The sequence below is a fragment of the Triturus cristatus genome, chromosome 5_1 (genome assembly GCF_964204655.1).
Source record: "Triturus cristatus chromosome 5_1, aTriCri1.1, whole genome shotgun sequence".
In the NCBI taxonomy this organism is placed as follows: Eukaryota; Metazoa; Chordata; class Amphibia; order Caudata; family Salamandridae; genus Triturus; species Triturus cristatus.
The window spans coordinates 423,939,221-423,959,006 of NC_140587.1; the positions used below are offsets into that span (position 1 = coordinate 423,939,221).

The 19,786-nt window shown below is 47.9% G+C and overlaps 1 protein-coding gene across 1 annotated transcript in view; it reads left to right on the top strand.

The window, feature by feature from the left end:
* Positions 1 to 19,786, top strand: part of STK3 (serine/threonine kinase 3) — a 1,017,041-nt gene that overhangs the window by 479,650 nt on the left and 517,605 nt on the right. The window contains exon 7 of the mRNA XM_085605192.1: positions 6,936 to 7,073. Within this exon, the coding sequence (XP_085461318.1) occupies positions 6,936 to 7,073 (138 nt within the window). The remainder of the gene's footprint in view (positions 1 to 6,935; positions 7,074 to 19,786) is intronic.

Genomic DNA, 19,786 nt, shown 5'->3' on the forward strand with positions numbered 1-19,786 from the left:
GTTCCCAGTACAGTTCAGAAGTCAAGAGGCGGCAGGTATGGCTGGAAACCCGATCCACGGACAAGGATGGGGCCGAGGACTCAGGCAGACAGGCCTGGGCGGGGCCTCCTCCTGCCTCACCCATTAGCGAGCGGAGGCAGGGGCTCCTCTTACCAGAGCGGCCTCGGCACGGATGGGTGGGTGCGAGGGGGGACTCGACACCCTGGATGAGGGGACATGAGAAGCCCACTGCCTGTGGTAGACCTGTGTCCTGGGGAGCAAAAGACAGAGAAAAGGGATAAAATGTGGGTATGAGAGAGAGTAGCAGGGAAACAGAAAGAGCAAAAAGCAGGGGGAATGAAAAGAGAGGAGAGAGGCAGAGGAACGAAAAGAAAGACGGTTCTAGGCGCTGTTCCTAGGCACGGGTTGGTTACGTGATTTGCCCAGAATCACAGGCTGTTGAGTCGACGTAGAGACTGAATTTTGGATCGCCAGCTCCAAAGTAGGGGTCTCTAGCTGTTACGCCACACCTTCGACTCTCAGCCCTTGCCCAATCCTGAGTTTTCAATCTGCTTTTCTGAGCACAATAGTGTTTAAATCTGAGCTAGGGATGGCAGGGCAGAAAGAGGTAATAAAGGCAGACATTGGTTGGTCTTTATTCTGCAGCTAGGTGTACATGCTGGGAGTAGCATGGAGGGGTCTTTACATTTTGCACAGTGAAGGACCAGGAATCGCTTTGTGGGAGGGGGCGCTGCCTCCGACCAACACACCATGCAAGTTAAAAACGTGCAGGACTCACTCGGGCGATGTTGCCTGAGAGAGAACAGATCCCTGAAGTCTCCCAGCCGGAGTGCACAAGGCAGGCCCTCCGCCAGCCCCCAACTCCCCCCGGCGGTGAGCTCAGCAGCGCTGACATCACCCACTTCGACACACATCGCATCTGACTCAGGACAAACGTTCCAATTCTGCTGGTGGGAAGGATGGAGGTGGGCATGTGCGTGCTGGCCGAGGCAGGCTTCCCACACAGTCGGAAAACACATATAATAACCATAATTAAAATAACAAGCATTTGCAATTCAATAGGTCTCGCATTTACGCAAGTTTAAGCTATTGGCATTGTAAATGACACTGCCTTTTATTTATGTTTTAAAAACGAAAACAAAAATAAAAGGCATTGTTATTTGCAATGTCAATAGCTCAAACGCGCGTATAGGCGAGAACTATTGCATTGCAAATGCTTGTTGAAAATAGGAACTATGACTGCTTTCCCCCAAGATACTGGGTATTCCTGAGAACACCCAGCATTAAAAACATTAGTTAAAATGCTTGCCCATACAATTGGGTCAGCTTTATATAGATCGGCCGGTATCCCGTCGGGGCCTGGGGCCTTTCCACCAGCTGTGGCTACAATGGCATCATAAACCTCTTCTACCCTGACGAAAAGTAATGTGCTCGTTTGTCCACCTTCCCTTAACTCCTCTGTTGCTGTCAAATTTGCATCGCTGAAGATGTTTCCGAAATCCGATACCCATTTATCTGCTGGAGCCAGGCAGTCAGTGTTTAAATTTGGGGTTTCAGAAAGGAATGGGCAGTTAACTATCGACCAAAAATTTGCACTGTCTTTCAATTTGCTTGCTTGTTGTAGTGCGTCCCAGGCTTGGTCTTTAAGCTACTTCTTCCTATTTTTAAGTGCTATCTGATAGGCTTTCCTTTTATCCCTAATTTCTATTTTATCTCTTAGAATCTTTTTTAGGGCTAATATAAGCTCCGTGTGTTTTGCTGAGCATGCTCCATTAAACCATTTAACATCCTACGGACGTCTAGACCCGCCAATAATTGTGAGATCTGATTGGATCTGTTTTGTTTTGTTAATTTCTCGAAAGCTTTTATAGTGGAGCTATCCCGTTTGTCAGAGTCTAAGCAAAGCTCAATTTCAGGAGCACAGACTGTATATAAATTGGTTTAAAAGTGTTCTGGGGCTATCCTAGCCCATTTTAGCCTGTGAGCCTGATCTTTAGTGCTGATATTAGTGTTTGTCAGGCAGGAAGCTGATTCTCCCACTTTAGTGGTAGGAAGTAGTATGTTAACCGCAAGCGGGTTATGGTCACTTAGACTTGACCAATTAACCAATAAATCCTCAGTAAAAGGGACTAAAGGAGCAGACATTAAAATATAATCAATAGTGCTAGCTCTGCCATTTCCTATATAAGTAGGTGCTGGGGACATATTTTCCGGCTGTGAGAGACAACATAAGTTTTGACTTGCTAAAATACTCTCAACAAAATTGCCTGAAGATGTGTGCTCAAAATGATGTAAGGGTGAGTTAAAATGTCCCTGATCCTTGTTTGAAAAACATTTAGAAAAACATTGATGAGTATTGAAGTCCCCAAGAATTATTATTTTAAAATAGGCTGATTTACCCTCCTCATAATGTTCCAAAAAATCTTTTAAATCTTGCAAATTTTCCAGCTCATGCCCTCTGGTAAAAGAATTATAAAAGTTTATCACTAACACAGTCGGCCGATCCTTAAAAGACAGTTCCACTGTCAAAATATTCTGAGAATTACAATTAACCAAACATGTTTTACAAGAGAGTTTGAGTGAGAACATGAACAATAAACCTCCTCGCGCTCTGCTCATGTTTGACGAAGTGGCACATTTATGAAATGAAGTGAAACCATCTAAATAAAAACAGTTGTTTGCGTCCCAGGTTTCCTGGAAGGCAATAATAAGGTGTAAAGCTAGAAAATTTTCCCAACATGGATTTCCTCTTTTAGCCCTTATGCCCGCTATGTTCCATGAAATAACTTTTCCCCTGTGATATTTTGAGTTTGGAGAGAATCTGTGACTGCAGTAGTTATTGCAGCATGAACCTCAGTTACTGATGTTGGTGAATTTGTTCAAGCCTGTTCAAATTTATCACCTTGCTCTAGTCAGTCATTCTCATCCAAATTTCGGCAATCTGCCAGGGCTTGATATCTATTGTATATTGGCAGCTCATTTCCTACCTTACTTAGATTTACCGGGTTCCCTAACTTTCGTGGTATTTGCCATTGCCCTTGTATAAAACCTCCACCCTGTCTTGGGGGGTAAAGGTATTGTAGTGAAACTACATTTATTTGAGAATTTAGATTACTCTGGGATGCACTGTCTATTAGAATCTTGACTTTCTCTGGATCTTTGAAATTTACAACTATGCAATCTCCTACACCAGCCTTGTTAGTTTGTTGGCCTATCCATCCCACTCTTCTGGCCATTATAATGCCAGATGATATGTATTGGCCATGTATAAAAAAATGTGTACACCAATGGGTCACTTTGTGAATTAAGTCCTCAGTAGTTTCCCTAGTTTCTTGGGAGAGAGGGGGAACCTCTAATAAAACTGCTACTAAGGAAGCAGATGCAGGAGGTAAATTAAGGATACTTCGATTCGCCACTTTAGGTATGTCGTGAGTAGGCTGACTACGTATGGGTAAGGATACCCTATGTGAATCCAGGGGTCCTTTGACCTGCGCTGTCTCAGAATTCTGGGCTGCGGATTCTGTTACTACAAGTGTATTTAACTGACTTAGGCCACTTAATCCGCCATTACTCCCTGGAATAATGGGGACACTTAAGCTTCGACCAGGTAGGACAGGTTCAGTGTGAGTTTGAGACTTATTTTGCAAAACATTTCCACCCCCTGCCCCTACAGGATTTGACACAATAGACGGAGAGCTAATGTTACAGTTAAGAAATTTTGGACCAACTCCTCTACTTTTTCTATTTTTTGTGTTATTGGCACTAAGATACGTTAGATAGAATCATACGTTCCAACTTTAAAATAAAGAATCCAATAGCTGCCCTTGACCTAGATCAGATTGTGCAGAAAATTGAGTCCGCATTGGTAACCGTGGGGATTTCCTTTATAGGCCTATTACAATCAGTTCGTTTTCTCTTCGGTGGTGGTAGGTCCGGGGCCACTTCGATATCCTCTGGTGTTTTATCAATTAAGATTTTGGAAAGTATGTCTGACTAGCCAGAAATGGGTGTCTCGCTTAAAGGTGCACAGATTGATAAAACTACAGGACATTCTGGGGGGCCCATGTAAGCCGCAGAGTCCCCTTGTTCTCTCTCCTCGCTAATGTTTTAGCTTTGGAGACATTTACTGGCCTCAATGGATAGCCTCCGCTCAGTCAAGGCTATTTCTTGCGTGATTGCATGTGCGGCTTTGGTCAGAAAGGAATCAATTTTGCCCGCCATGCATCCCCCCTGGGCGCCCCCTTGTGTAGCGAGTGTTTTCCTTTTACCCATGACGGCGTAGGTCACAAAAGAAAACCCCTATCTCAGTTCACGGCTTTCTGTAAAATACTTCAGAGTGTTTATGAGTTCAAAAAACGAAGTACTTCAAAGTTACCTTGCTGCTTTAACTCACCGCCATACTGGGACTCAAACGTTCGTTAACTTCAGGGCACACTTCACGGATTTCAGTCTGTAAATGGCCAAGACGTCTGGCCCAGCCTGTCCTCCTCCGGTCGCTGACGGGCGCAGACGGGCCCGTTCTTGGCCTGGGCACGCCCGCGCGTATCCCGCGCTGCGGGAGGGCCGCTATGACTTTATCGCGCCCCCCGGCGCGGTGACGATGGTGCAGGAGTGCAAGGGCCTCTAGCGGATGTAGTGTCGTTTGGCCGTTCCCCTCACGGCCGTGAAAGAAAGAAATCCAGCCTTTTCCCTCACGGCGGCAGCGGAGGCTGCTTACACAATGCCCCGTCTGATTCTTGTCCCGTGCTGCGGGAGGGCCGCTGTGACTTTATGGTGCCCCCCGGCGTGGTGACGATGCTACAGGAGTGCAAGGGCCTCTGGGGGATGTAGGCTCGTTGGGCCGTTCCCCTCACGGCTGTGAAAGAAAGAAATCCAGCCGTTCGCCTCACGGCGGCAGCGGAGGCTGCTTAAACAATGGCCCCGGTCTGATTCTGGTAATATGTTACTAATTAAATGCATTACTTTCAATTACGTTTACACCCAACTAAATAAAAGTAAATATATTAGCGAGGAAGGTATTTAAAAAAAATGTTGTTTAACAATATGTATAAAGTACATTTATATATTTAACTAATTGTATTATTTGCTGCACATTTAATTTAAGTAGTTAATATGCTGGAACATTTTATAATTTACAGGTAAATTTAATGATGAATTATTATATGTTTATATTTTGCTTTAAAATGTATTGTTTTATAATAAACGTTATTACATTTCCCTGGACTTCCTGTAGGGTGCTCTTCCACCCTCAGTTGGGGATCTCACCCTGATGGCAGAGATCTTCACCAACTAGCGAAAAGTTACTTGTAGTACCCTTTTCTCCTAAATTCATTCATAAGTGTCTGCTCACCCTCTTTGAGAGGGTGGAGACCTGCAAGTCTACAACTGTGTGTAAATCTTCACTTGGAGATGATCAACAGCAACAAAAAAAAGTGAAGAGTTACATCTAAATGTAGGGGTAGATCTATACATATGAATTAACATTTGAGGATCAGGCCCAATGTTTACAAGCAGAAACCATCATATATCGATAACAGGGTTGCAAATACAGGAGATAATGGAATAAAGTGATGGTGCAGTGCTCGGTGTACCATGCGTGCGACATATAGTGGTGTAAGTTTGACAAAAGACCTCAATGAAAAACAAGGCAGACTGCTTCATATTAATTATGCCAGGACCTCAGGAGTCTTAAGAAGAGGCCAAGTTCTCAGTAGTCTTCATCTGAGCCAACCCTTTGCAAGAGCGGTTAAACACTATCACTGATTTCGATGTTTTGACCTTAACAACTAAGTAAACTGGACCATGTTTTCATCAAGACAAACAAAATTAAGACATTTTGTGAAAGAGTCTGGTCCTGTAAATATCATAAATACAAAGTCTGACCAGAAAGATGTCTTTAGGACAGATAAATTCATAGAAGTGGTGTCTTTGCAAGCCAATGACCATTGCCTTCGATGGCAGCCTGCTCCCTGGGAACTAGTCGTGAAGTAGGCTGAGTGCACTCGTCAGTGTGGTCCCTCTTGTTGTGACACATGTACTCAGATCCTGTGGGTTACACGATTGCCCCTTATTTTTTTGTCACAAATTTAAATAGTAACACTTATATGGACATTGCATTCTACGTGTTTGGATTGTGGTAACAGTGCACAGAGTCTGGATAGTTCTTTTGTATGTACCCAGTGTCTTGAATGTCGTCGCCCTCATCCCAAAAAAAGCTGTCCTAATGCCCCCCAAACCTTGCCGACCTCTTGCTGTCAGAGCATGGCACACTGCCCTGGAAGCTCTGCCAGTGACAGAGAGAGGCAGGGATTTAGGGAGACAGAGAAGATGGTGTCAAGCAGCTGCCATCTCTCTCTCTCTCTCTCTCTCTCTCTCACCCCCTCTCTCTCTATCTCTCTCTCTCTCTCCCTCTCCTTAGTCCCCAGCCCCCAACGGACAGCTGTCTTCTGGGCACATATATCACTGACCCTTTGCCTGTGGTTGTGAATTTCTTGCTGCTCTCTTCTCAAGGATGTGGCTTTAACCCCTGATTGCCTTGTGCAAGGCCATTGTTTTACAGCAACCCCACCTAGTTTCTTTAAGGAATGGCTGATAGGAAGTGTATCTAACTCAGAATCTGTGCTTAAAGGTCAAATGGGAAAACCATTCTATAAGAACAAGAAGTAATAATTGATAAAACAAGGAAAGATGGCCTCGGCGGAGTGCAGTTTGATGTGATGAAGTGTTGTGGGAACGGCTCCATTCCTAACAGAGGGGCATGCCTCTTGGATTGTAGCCATGCAAGAAACCTGAGAGCCCTTAAAATGTTTTCTTTTGATTTACAGTTAGAAAGAAATACTGGCTAAGGCATTTTGTTTATTTATACTGTTATAATAAAGCGCTTGTGATCTTTACATATTCTCTGTAACCCCTGGCATTGTGTTCTCTTTTGCTAGGCCATTTTTATGATTCCCACAAATCCACCGCCAACTTTCCGAAAACCAGAGCTCTGGACTGATGAGTTTACTGATTTTGTTAAGAAATGTCTGGTGAAGAATCCGGAACAGCGAGCTACAGCAACGCAGCTTTTGCAGGTTGGAGTTCAAAACGGGAGTTAATGTTGGCCTGATTTTGTTTCTTTATCTGACTGAGCCATATAGGGCCCATAAAATCTGTGTCGGACCAAAAATAAGTTTCGTCATCGCCATGGCTATAAATATACGCTTTGGAAGTTTGCACCAACCTTCCTTCAGATAATGTTTTAAATGGCAGGCTTCACATAACACACTTTGTTAGGCTTAGAAAAACCCACAATGCGAACTACAAGAATCGTGCAGACATTATCATTTTACCAATATGACTTTTGAAACTTTTCCTACTTTACCAACTGAAATTAACACTCGGCAGCCGCCATCATGTCCTTGATATTCTCAGACGCACTTCAAGAGAAAGCAAGGTGCATGTACTTTACAATTTTATGTGGGACATTCGCATTAAGTGACAAAGTAACATGCCTCTCTTCCACTCTAAATGTGTCAGACAAGAGGTTAAACAAGCATTTGCAATTCAATCGGTCTCTCCTTTGGGACCATGAATGTATTTAGCTACGCAGCACATTAGCCTGGGTGTTGAAACATCTACTGTTCTTTAACATGGAGGGAAAGTAAGCACCAAACTGCGTGCGTGACACGCCAGGTATGGGAACACATGGAGAGAAATATTGCCTTTCAGCGGTAAATGGTATAGTCCAAAGCTCTGTTTTTAATACAAAATCAGGGCCTTTGGTGGTCATATCACTAAAAATACAAGATTTGAAAAAAATATTATTGTCTACGGGTGCTCGCGGAAGGCGATTTCTATGGACTGGAATCTAGAGAATGCTAAAGTGATTCTGGTATTTCACTGACCTCTGCTGGTCGTTTTCTATCAAGAAAGTTAAATAGAGACAGTTGCCAGAACATTTTTAAAAAAGAAAGTCCGTCAGCACAAAGCAGTTTTGGTATTTACTGACCTTTACTGTTCGGTGTTGAACAAGCAGAAAGCAATTCTGGTATTTTACTGACCTCTACTGGTCATTTTCTATCAAGACAATTAAATAGAGGCAGTTGAACAAAAAAAAAGTCCATAAGCGGAAGCAGACAAGTCCTAGGGCTGATCTCCAGAGCCCACAAAGTACATATACATATAAGTATACACAAGAGGTCTCGAATGCTAAAAACAGTTTCCTCCCTTTCCTCTGCATGTGAGAATTAAAATAGTGCACAAAAGGCAGCTAGCAGTTCTCAGCACTGACCCATCCATAGTGTGAGTTTCATACCTGGGAAATTTGTTTGATGAGTTCTTGAGTATATTTATGCGCCATTTCACCCTAAGATCACGAGTAGCCAACTCCTGTCTATGACAGAGAAAACACAGCAGGATGGAAGCTGTTGGGTCTAGGCAGCAGATAAAATGCCACCCCCTTTTTGAACCTGTCTACCATTGCTTTAAATATGATCCTTTGTACACACACACACTTGCAAGAACTCTTGAAAGGATATCACTGATTTAAAAGACTTGTAGTTCTGCGGTATAAAATATTCTTTTGAAACCACGACATAAAGGTTCCACATGGGAATTATATTACCTTGGAATATCAGCCAAAAGGAAATGTTTGCTCTGGGCTTCTGAGGCCTGACTCCACAAGAAGGTTCTGCCATTCAATCTGCAGGATTCTGGTACCAATTTATCAGCACTCAAGATTATTTGGAGGTTGCATGAAACATCTTGCTAAAGTACCATCATAACACTGGTTCAATAAGGTGCACAAAATTGGGTAGCGAGGAAGGTTTTAAAGAATAATACTGGTACTAGATCCTCAGTCTAATTCCTGTTATATGCATATTGACTATAAACATAAAAGAATAGGAGATGAAAGAAAAATGCAAATTGGTACAGGTTCTGGTGCAGATAATTTATCTGTGACTTATCTTGTATTGAAAGTTTCTTCTGTACCTCTTTTTCTGAACTAGATAACATTTTTGATTTGAAAGAGATTTTTGATCCTACAGATTAGCTGTCCGTGTTGTGTTAGTTGTTTGGCAAGCTTTTGAGGGAAGAGAAAATGTCCGTCCTTTGATTTTCACCCCCTAATTTAGGTTAATTACCACATTTCATCCATCATACGCCTCCTTCTAATTTGAATCAGGGCCTTCTGGTCGATCTAACAAATATTTATGGCCCCAAAGCAGTAGTTTTAAGATTTTTGTTACAATATTAAGGTTCATCTTTACGTTTTGTACCTCTTCCTATAACAAGTGATCAGGCAACATTTCTAGTGTCTTTCGGGGAGGAAATAGATGTTAGTTGGCCTGGGGTCTAGATGTTGATCTGGAATGAAAGAACACTAAGGCTCCAATGACTTTTGTTGTATGAGACCTGTGTGTTATTTTATAGTGGATTACTTTAAAGAAAGAAATCTTCTTAATTACTCATAGCAAATGTCCACACCCACCCTGGATCATGAACTTATTCCTGCGGGCCCTAACGCAGCTGTGAATTCAACTTAAAATAACCTTACTGCCTGCCATGGGATTTCACTTGGTTATGAAAAAGACAAAGGTAGCTTGAACTCTTCCTCCATCCAAGTCTTTTTTTCAAGACTTGACTCCTTATTTTCTAGTAAAAGAGAAATTGAGTTTGACTTCTGCTTTGATTAAGCAGCCATTGATTACTTTGAATAGAACTTATTTTGAGACATTCTACTTTTTTAGATAGCAAATACAGAACACTGCTATTTGATTTATGTAGAGCCGCCCTGGGCAGAGGCAGCGCTTCTCTATTATCAGAAATGTTATCCGAATGCCTCTATTTCACATTGTCATGCCATCAGTATTTCTGGACCGTCATGATCAACCTGCACATCCTGGATAATCTTGATAATGTTGTTGATTTTCTCCTTCCTAATGAGGAAGTAGGGTTCATTAGGTCTCGCCTGACCCAGCGCATGCGCTGGTCTGGCGTGACTTATTGAGAGGGCTCCAAAAAGTGCTACCAGGCCAGCCTAGAGCTACAGTGCATGTGCGCGGGCGAGCGCGCCGCGCTTTACCGCGATTACTTTCACTTTCGTGGCCGCACGGCCGCTTTGATGTTTGATCGTGATCGTGATCGCAATCACTTTCACTTTCGCTTTGCATAGCCAATAGGTCTCGCTTTTGGAACCTTATAAGTATTTAGTTATGCAACTGTTGCATGGCTAAACACTTATAAGGTCCCAAAGGCGAGACCTATTGGCTATGCCAATGCTTGTTTTTGGCTTGCAGTCAGGAAAGAGGCTGCCTTAAATACCTAGCTGACAAAACAACTTAAACAATAAACAGCTTGGTTTGTCTATGTAGGTGTGCATGCCTCCACACATTCCACATACACAAGGTAAATGATGATATCGTGAATGTCTCTTTTAGTAAGGAAAACCTGTTTTTTACCATTCCCAGATGATCCTTCAAAAATGCAGTATAGGACTAACTACTGTGCAATCTTTGAGATAATTTAAATACCTGCAAATAAAGATACCTGCCAACATATGCATGCCTTTTGGACTTTAAAGGATAGAAAACATTTTAGATTAAATCAGACCATTTCAAATTAAAGAGATTTTGTTGCAAACAAAAAATTACCATATCTAATTTAGATTCTATTCAAGATGCCACAAGGAAAACGGTTTGACTTCCTGTTACTAGAGCAAGGAGCTCATCTCATCATCTTGGAATACTCCTCCACAGTGAGGGGAAGAGTGGCATTATTTTACCATCTGGATGGTCATTAATCAAGATCAAAAGTAAAAAAAAAGCTCAATTTGTTTTGAAGAGAATAAATGAGGGTTGTGCTTTACACCTTCCTCCATGTATGCTTTCAAGCCATCACCGGAGCTTCTGCAAGGAATAAAAGCTTTCTTATTTTAAGGTCCATACAACTTCTTGAGAAGAGTGCATGATTTTATTCCAAGTACTTTCTTGTCCACCCAAAAAAGAGAAACGTTGGTCCAATAATAGATGTCTCCGGCCTACTGCAACTCTTTCTAATGCAGTCCGTCTGCATAATGATACAGACTCCATATTTGGAAATCATGCAGGTGGAATAATGGATAACTACAATGAAGATGTCTGGTACTTATTTCCATGTACAAATCCAGGAATAATGGGGCATATGTATCAAATACCGTATTTGCGATTCTCAAATAGCAATTTTTAGGGAATTGCTATTTGAGAATCGCAAATGGGATGTAACAAATAATTCGCAAATGTTTTGCGATTCCTTGGCATTCCTTAATTGCGATTAGCAAATTGCTAATCGCAATTAAGGAACACCTTCCCATTCATTCCTATGGGCTAGGAGGCCCATAGGAATGAATGGGAAGACAGTCTCAATTTGCGATTCGCAATTTGAGAATCGCAAAATGAGAATGCAATTTCAAGGGTGCCAGGGTGTCAAAAGGACACCCTGTTGCACCCCTGAAATATGTATGTGTGCACAAGTGGCACACATACATGCCCTAAGAGCATGTCTGTGCGTCACATGGCACTTTGAAAAATGCCAAAAAGTGCATTTTTAAAAGAAATCGCAAATTACCACCAACTTGAAGTTGGTGGTAATTTGTGATTCCTTACGCCCAAATTGCACTTTTTCTGTGCTTCATACATTGCATTTAAGGAATCGCAATTTGCGATTCCTTAAATGCAATCGCAAAATAGAGAATCGCAAATTTTGCGATTCTCTAATTTGCGATGCCCTTTTGGGATGATACATCCCAAAAGGCCTTTTCCCGTTCGCAAACGGGCCGATTCTGAGAATCGGCCTGTTTGCGAACGGGAAAAGGTCTTGATACATATGCCCCAATGTCACCAGTATTTGAGGTTTGCTTTTAGAGACCTACACTACCAAATCACACTTCAACATTTCAATCGAACCTCAGCCCCAGAATGTGTTCTGAAAGTTTCCTTTTTTGTTATCACTCTTGCGTTTTAGTAGATTAACTTATTTCTTTACTTTAACTGGCTCGTAAAAAGTACAGGGCCTATTCAAAAAGGTGAATAGCATTTTGGAGTGCATGAGTAGTAATACTGTAGTATTACTGTAGTACTACTTCATTCACCACAAAATGCAGTTGGTGAACAAGCTACTTGGGCTCCAGTTTACTATCTAGAGAGCCTTTATCTTGCATGCAGCATTCTGACGATCTGGAAGTACCAGTCAATCAAAACCATGCCATCTGACTCCATCCCAGAAACCTCAGCTCATAGGGGCAGAAATTGTCTCTGCTTTAGGCGGAGCATGTTTCCCTCTATAGAGATTTCCAGTCTTGAGTCAAAAGTTTAGACCAGGATTTGTTTCATTCATTCTGTAACATCACCATGCTCGTTCCAAGATACTAGGTCTCACTGCTTCTTGCATTTTTGTTGTTTTTTTTTGACAAGGCTGCAAATGAAACCTCTCTAGTAACATCCAACTCGGAGCCAATCTCTAGAGCCTCCATCAAAAAAAGATCTGCATCCTCTAGCCTTATGCTACAGTCTGTTTATTGGTAGACACAAGAGGAAAGGCTTCTAGTGGCTCACTAGTCAACATGCAAGGCTTTAACTAATGATGACAGCTGATTCTTCCCATTACGTGTGAGGCAGAAAATTGACTAGGCCACCAGATATATGACCTCTGTATAGTTCAGGGCAGGGCTCTCATATCGCACATCTAGAGCCTAAGACCATGTTTCTAGGTATCAAGTAAGTCTTTAATATTGGGCGGATGGGCAGGCACGAATTTCATGGGAGCTCCTCACCCTTCCATTACACCAGGGTGGTCAGGGATCACCGGATATGCAATTGTATGCATGGAGCGCACATGCTCAGTACCTCCACTACTGGGTGCACTGACCCCATTTCAACCCCACACAGCGGTGGAAACAGATGCTGCCGCACCTGTTCCTCTGCAGGTAGCATTATACCAAACTTACAAACCACCCCGAGATGACATCGATACGGTCAACACTCTGCGGTGGGCGTGTGACGGGTTAAAGAAAAGAGCTTATCTCTATCCTATATGCCCCATCAATACCTCTGGCGCACACAACCCAATGTTACCAACGATGGAAGAGGGCACTAGTGGAACACTAGCACAAAAAATGGGTCTATATCCGGAGGAGACATTTGGGCCCCCACCGGTAGCTATGGACGAGCAGGCTGTACCATTCTCCGAACTTTTTTTGTATTACAAGCTCTGGGCTACATGTCGGTCGTTGCACGGCACCTTCCCGAGCCCCTGCCCACTCTGTGTGCACTAGAAAATGTGCTTAAGTCAGACTCGTCGCGCAGACTAATCACACGTATCTACAATCACATGCAAAACTCAGCCCCCCTGACACACCCACGGGCGCTCCAGGCATGGAATGAGGAACTGCAAACTCCACTCACGGAAGAACAATGGGCCCACTGTTGTAGCCAACTCACGGCCCTGTCGCCCAACATCTGAAAGAAACACGTTAGTTAGATTCCTCACCTTAGAATATCCCCAGGCGTCAGACTGGATCCGGAAGATTTTTCGTCAGCAATACCCCTTGCGCGTCGCTAGGCGTCGTCTGCGGCTCCGCGTCCGTCGTCGGCGTCGTGCGCCGGGATGACGTCGGAGTACTTAGACGCCGCCCTCGCGCGCTGACGTCAGTTCTTCTTTTTTCCGCGCCAGTAAGCGCAGATCCGGGAGAGCTACCCCTTTTAGTCTTTTTTGACTAAATCTTTTTGATCATTTTTGATCCCTGTCTGTCGACATCTGGTGCCGGTAGGATGCCTGGGTTCAAGGCTTGTGAAGACTGTCATCGACTGATGTCGGTGACCGATCACCACCGCCGGTGCCTCTATTGCTTAGGCCTCGACCACGACGCGGAGTCGTGCAACGACTGTCAGGCCCTGACTTCGAAGGCTAGGCGGGAGCGGTCCCGCAAGCTTCTCGAGCTTCGCCACTCGGCTCCGCGTCGTGCGCGATCCCGGTCCAGGAGGAGGTCCAAGGATCGCTCGCGGAGCCCTAGCCGACGCCACCATCGATCGTCGGGCTCCAAGTCGTCGGGTAAGTCCAAACACTCAAAGAAGTCCAAGAGGCGACATCGCTCTTCGGACTCCCCTCGCCGGTCGCGCGACTCGGCCGAGGGTCCAAGTGGTTCCACCCCCGCGGCTCCGGCGGAGCCGCAGGTGCCGCGTCCGCCCCCATACCTTCCGGTCCCTGGGGCTGACGCGGCGCCGGCGGAGATCAGTGCCTTCCTCTCGGCCATGAGGAGCCTGGCCCCGCCGTCGACGCCCGCTGGCGCGCCTTCGGGCCCCGCGGGCTCGACTGGGCGACCTCGCGTGCCGGCGGCTCCGGCCCCGGCGCCGTCGACGACTCCGGTCTCGACGCCGCAGGTCCCCGCGGGGCCCATGCCTGGGCCCCAGTCGACGCCGGTTGACCTTGTCACTCCTCCACCGGCGCCGACGCCTGAACCACCGACGCCGTCACCGGCGCCGCCGACGCCGACGCCTGTGACGCCGACGCCCCAGTTTAGCCCTCATCCGGACCCGACGCCGGCACGGCGTCCGCCGACGCCGCATCCGACGCCGCTAGAGACCTACCATCTCTACAGTCCGGTTCCGATCATTCCTCCTGTTTATCAGGAATCGGAAGAAGGGGGCGACTGGGAGGGGTTCGAGGACCCTCTGGCTGTTCAGTCACAGCTTTCTCAGGACTGGGCAGATGAACTGGGGGAGGCCAGCGGGCTGGACACCTCACCAGACGCTGGATTCACTTCTCCTCCGACCGTGGCTTCGGAGGAGGGTGCAGCATTTTCTGTGGTGCTGCGCAAGGCGGCTGAGGCCCTTGGGCTCGAGTTGCCTGCCGTGGCTGTGAGAACCAACATCCTCACTGAGGTGCTTCAAACCTCAGCAAGCTCCACTGAGCCTCTGCTGCCGTTTAACGAGGCTCTCACTGACGTTCTGCAGGGCACCTGGTCCAAGCCCTCCACAGTTCCTCCTGTGGATAGGAACGTTGCCAGGCGCCACCGCCCTGCTCCGGGCGACCCCAGCTTCCTGTCCCAACACCCCACCCCCGAGAGTCTGGTTATCCAGGCCTCTACTTCCCAATCCTCCTTCCCGACCGCTCCGCCGGACCGGGATTCCAAGAGACTCGAGCAGTTTGGCAAGAAACTGTTCTCGTCCCTTAGTTTGGGCCTGCGGTCTTTAAATACCGCCTGTCTCTTGGACCGTTATTCCCATTCTCTGTGGGATACGGTGGAGGACGTGCTGCCCCTGTGTCCGGAGGAGGTCCGGACGCGTCTTTCCCAGGCTCTGGCCGATGGGAGGGATGCAGCACGGCACGCCATAAGATGTGGGCTTGACACCACGGACTCGCTAGGTCGGGCGATTTCCACCACGGTGGCGCTCCGCCGCCACGCCTGGATGCGGTCCACGTCCTTTTCCGGGGATGTCCAGAACACCCTCATGGACATGCCCTTTGATGGCACTCGCCTGTTTGGTGAGAAGGCGGACAGTGCGCTGAACCGCTTTAAGGACTCCCGGGCTACGGCCAAGTCCTTGGGCCTCTCGGCTCCGCGGGCGCACACCTCCGCTTTTCGCCCCTTTCGTGGCCAAGGAAGGGGCGCCTCCTCACGTCCGCAGAGCCACCAGCCGCAGAACCAACCTGCGCGCGGTCGCGGACGTGGCTTCCGCCGTGGCGGAAATGGAGGCCGACGTGGTCAGCCCACATCCACCCCGGCAGCATCCGCCTCAAAGCCTTCCTAGTCCGAGCTTTCAGGCCCATACCACGCCAGTGGGCGGCAGAGTTCGCCATCACCTGCTCCACTGGCGGTCCATCACATCGGACAGGTGGGTGCTGCAAATCGTCCGAAGGGGCTACTCCCTCCCCTTCGAGACGACCCCTCCAGCCATGCCACCACAACACCACCGTATCTCGGGGGATCATTTGGATCTTCTCCGCGAGGAAGTTTCGGCTCTCCTGGCCAAGGGGGCCGTCGAGCGCGTTCCGAGTCCAGAAGTAGGTCGTGGTTGTTATTCCCACTACTTTCTGGTTCCCAAGAAGGGCAAGGGGGGCCTGCGCCCTATCTTGGACCTCCGGAACGTCAATGCCTTCCTCCGAAAGGAAAGGTTCAAGATGCTAACGTTGGCTCAGGTTTTAGCTGCCCTAGACCCTGGAGACTGGATGGTAGCGTTGGACTTGCAGGACGCATATTTCCATATCCCCGTCCTGCCGGCCCACCGGCGTTACCTGCGGTTCACGGTGGGCCAAGAGCACTTTCAGTTTACCGTGCTCCCCTTCGGCCTCACCAGTGCCCCTCGGGTGTTCACGAAAGTGATGGCGGTGGTCGCAGCTCATCTGCGCAGATCAGGGGTCCCAGTCTTCCCCTATCTCGACGACTGGTTGTTGAAGGCGGGCTCGCCCCAGGCAGTCGTCTCCCACCTCCAGACTACGGCGGATCTCCTGCATTTGCTGGGGTTTTCCATCAACGTGCCGAAGTCACACTTGAGTCCCTCTCAGAAGCTCCTCTTCATCGGAGCGGTTCTCGATTCGGCGCAGTTCCGGGTCCATCCACCGGAACAGCGGGTCCGGGATATACAGGCCCTGATTCCCATCTTTCGGCCTCTATCCCGGGTTTCGGTCAGGCTAGTGTTGCGGCTTCTGGGGCTGATGGCCTCCTGCATCCTACTAGTGCATCACGCCAGGCGGCGCATGCGGGCTCTGCAGTGGGACCTGAAGTTTCAGTGGGCCCAGCATCACGGCAACCTGTCCGACCATGTCTTGATCTCGGAGGGCACTGCACAGCAGTTGCAGTGGTGGCTCACGGACCGCGAGTGGGTCAAGGGCAAGAGCCTCTCCCTTCCCCAACCGGAGCATGTCGTAGTGACGGATGCGTCCCTCCTGGGTTGGGGTGGCCATATGGGAGAGGCGGAGATCAGAGGCCTCTGGTCTCCGGCGGAGTCTCGTCTCCACATCAACCTGTTGGAGTTGAGAGCGATCCGGCTTGCACTGAAAGCCTTCCTTCCCTCTGTCAGGGGAAGTGTCGTGCAGGTGTTCACGGACAACACCACCGCCATGTGGTACTGCAACAAACAGGGCGGGGTGGGGTCGTGGACCCTTTGTCAGGAGGCTCTGCGCCTCTGGACCTGGCTGGAACACCAGGGCGTCACCCTGGTGGTTCAACATCTGGCGGGCTCTCTGAACGCCAGAGCAGACGAACTCAGCCGCCGGTGCATGATGGATCACGAATGGCGTCTGAACTCCGAAGTGGTGCAAGGCCTCTTTCAGCAGTGGGGAGAGCCTTGGTTAGATCTATTCGCCACCGAAGAGAACGCGCAATGTCAGCAGTTCTGCGCGTTGGAATTTCCAAGGCGGCACTCGCTCGGCGACGCTTTTCGTCACGAGTGGAGTTGCGGTCTGTTGTACGCCTTTCCGCCTATACCACTTCTGCCCAGAGTGCTGAAGAAGATCAGGCGCGACCGGGCCCAAGTCATCTTGGTGGCTCCGGATTGGGCACGAAGATACTGGTATCCCGAGCTACTCAGTCTGTTGACCGATCCCCCGATACGTCTGCCCCTTCGGGAGGATCTTCTGTCGCAGCAGCAGGGGACGGTCCTCCACCCGAACCTGTCCAGCCTCCACCTCCATGCGTGGAGATTGAGCGGCGGCAGTTGATGCCATTTGACTTGCCTCCTGAAGTCTGTGATATCATTCTGGCAGCCAGGCGTCCCTCCACAAAGTCGGTATACGCCTGCCGGTGGAACAAATTTGTGGCATGGTGCACAGCAAAGGCTGTGGATCCCCTTTCCGCCCCTCTTTCTGAGGTTCTCCTCTTCCTTCTTTCTCTGGCCCGGCAGGGCTCTGCCCTGGGCACCCTGAAAGGTTATCTTGCTGCCATCTCCGCCTTCTTGCGGCTTCCTGATCAGCCTTCTCTTTTCAAGTCCCCTGTGGTTACACGCTTTCTCAAAGGCATTACACACACGTTCCCTCCTGTCCCTTTTGTAATGCCTCAGTGGGACTTGAATCTGGTATTGACCTTCCTGATGTGCGCTCCCTTCGAGCCTCTTCACAATTGCCCTCTTCGTCTTCTAACTCTAAAGACTGCTTTTCTGGTAGCCATCACCTCGGCTAGACGGGTGAGTGAGCTCCAGGCTTTATCTTCAAAGCCTCCTTTCCTATCTGTTCATCCGGACAAGGTTGTCCTTCGGCCTCGTCCCTCCTTTCTTCCTAAAGTGGTGACTCCTTTTCACCTTGGGCAGTCTGTCACCTTGCCCACCTTCTTTCCGCCTCCGCATCCTTCCAAAGAGGAAGAGAGGCTCCACCGTCTGGACCCAAAACGTGCGCTCTCCTTTTATCTGGACCGCACAAAACAGTTCCGGGTGGACGACCAGCTTTTTGTTGGGTACGTGGGCGCTAAGAAGGGGAAAGCTGTGCACAAACGAACCATCTCTCGGTGGGTCGTTTTGTGTATAAAAATCTGCTATTCCTTGGCTAAAAAGGACCCTCCTGTTGGGCTGCGCGCCCATTCTACTCGGGCCACGGCGGCTACTACTGCCTTGGGACGGGGAGTCCCTTTGCAGGACATCTGTCAGGCGGCGACGTGGGCTTCTCTACACACGTTTGCCAGGCATTATTGCCTTGACAGCCAAGTCCGGAGGGATGGCTTCTTTGGCCGTTCTGTCCTCCAGGACTTTCTGGTGTGATCTTGGTTCGCAGACCCACCACCGGGGATGGTATTGCTTGGGTATCTATTCTAAGGTGAGGAATCTAACTAACGTGTTTCTTTCAGATGAACAAGTTACTAACCTTCGGTAACGATGTATCTGTAAGAAACATTAGTTAGTTAGATTCCTCACCGACCCTCCCATCCTCCCCGTTCTGCGAACTGACATCTAGGGTTAAGGTTGTCCTTTCAGGCCCCTAGATTTTATTTTTGGCACCAGTGTCGGTCTTTGCATGGCTCTGCGTTCCTGGCGCGGACGGCTATGTACAAGAACTGACGTCAGCGCGCGAGGGCGGCGTCTAAGTACTCCGACGTCATCCCGGCGCACGACGCCGACGACGGACGCGGAGCCGCAGACGACGCCTAGCGACGCGCAAGGGGTATTGCTGACGAAAAATCTTCCGGATCCAGTCTGACGCCTGGGGATATTCTAAGGTGAGGAATCTAACTAACTAATGTTTCTTACAGATACATCGTTACCGAAGGTTAGTAACTTGTTCTACAAGCTTTGTTTAATACACTTTAAATACCTTCACAGGACCCCTGCCATCTTACACCGTTTGGGACTGAAGGATGATGATGGCTGCTGGAGATGTGGCTCCGCCCCAGCCTCTTTTTTACACATGGTGTAGAGTTGCCCACAGCTATCAGAATTCTGGTCCAATATATTCACAACGATACACAAGATAATAGGCACAACAGATGACCCAAGCCCTCCACAAGGGCTGTTGGGTTATGTGAAAGACACGCTAGTTAAAACTTGGAAACTCCACACTATGTTACTGCTGTTTGCTAAATGCCGCTTGGCCATACACTGGGGGAGGAAAGGAACTCCCAACCTAAAGGATTGGTTGCAAGACGTAACGTTCGGCCATTCGCAATTAACAACCTTTTGGGAACTAATGCCATCAGCGTCTAGGCCTAGAGATATATGGGAGCCATTTGTGATATGGGCTTGGGAGCAACAGGGGGTGGGTGGAGGGGATCCGGAGACATCTGAGACTATGCTGAGCAGTGCAGTAAGGTCTGAAGAAGGTTAATGTATGGGGTAAGGAGTAAACT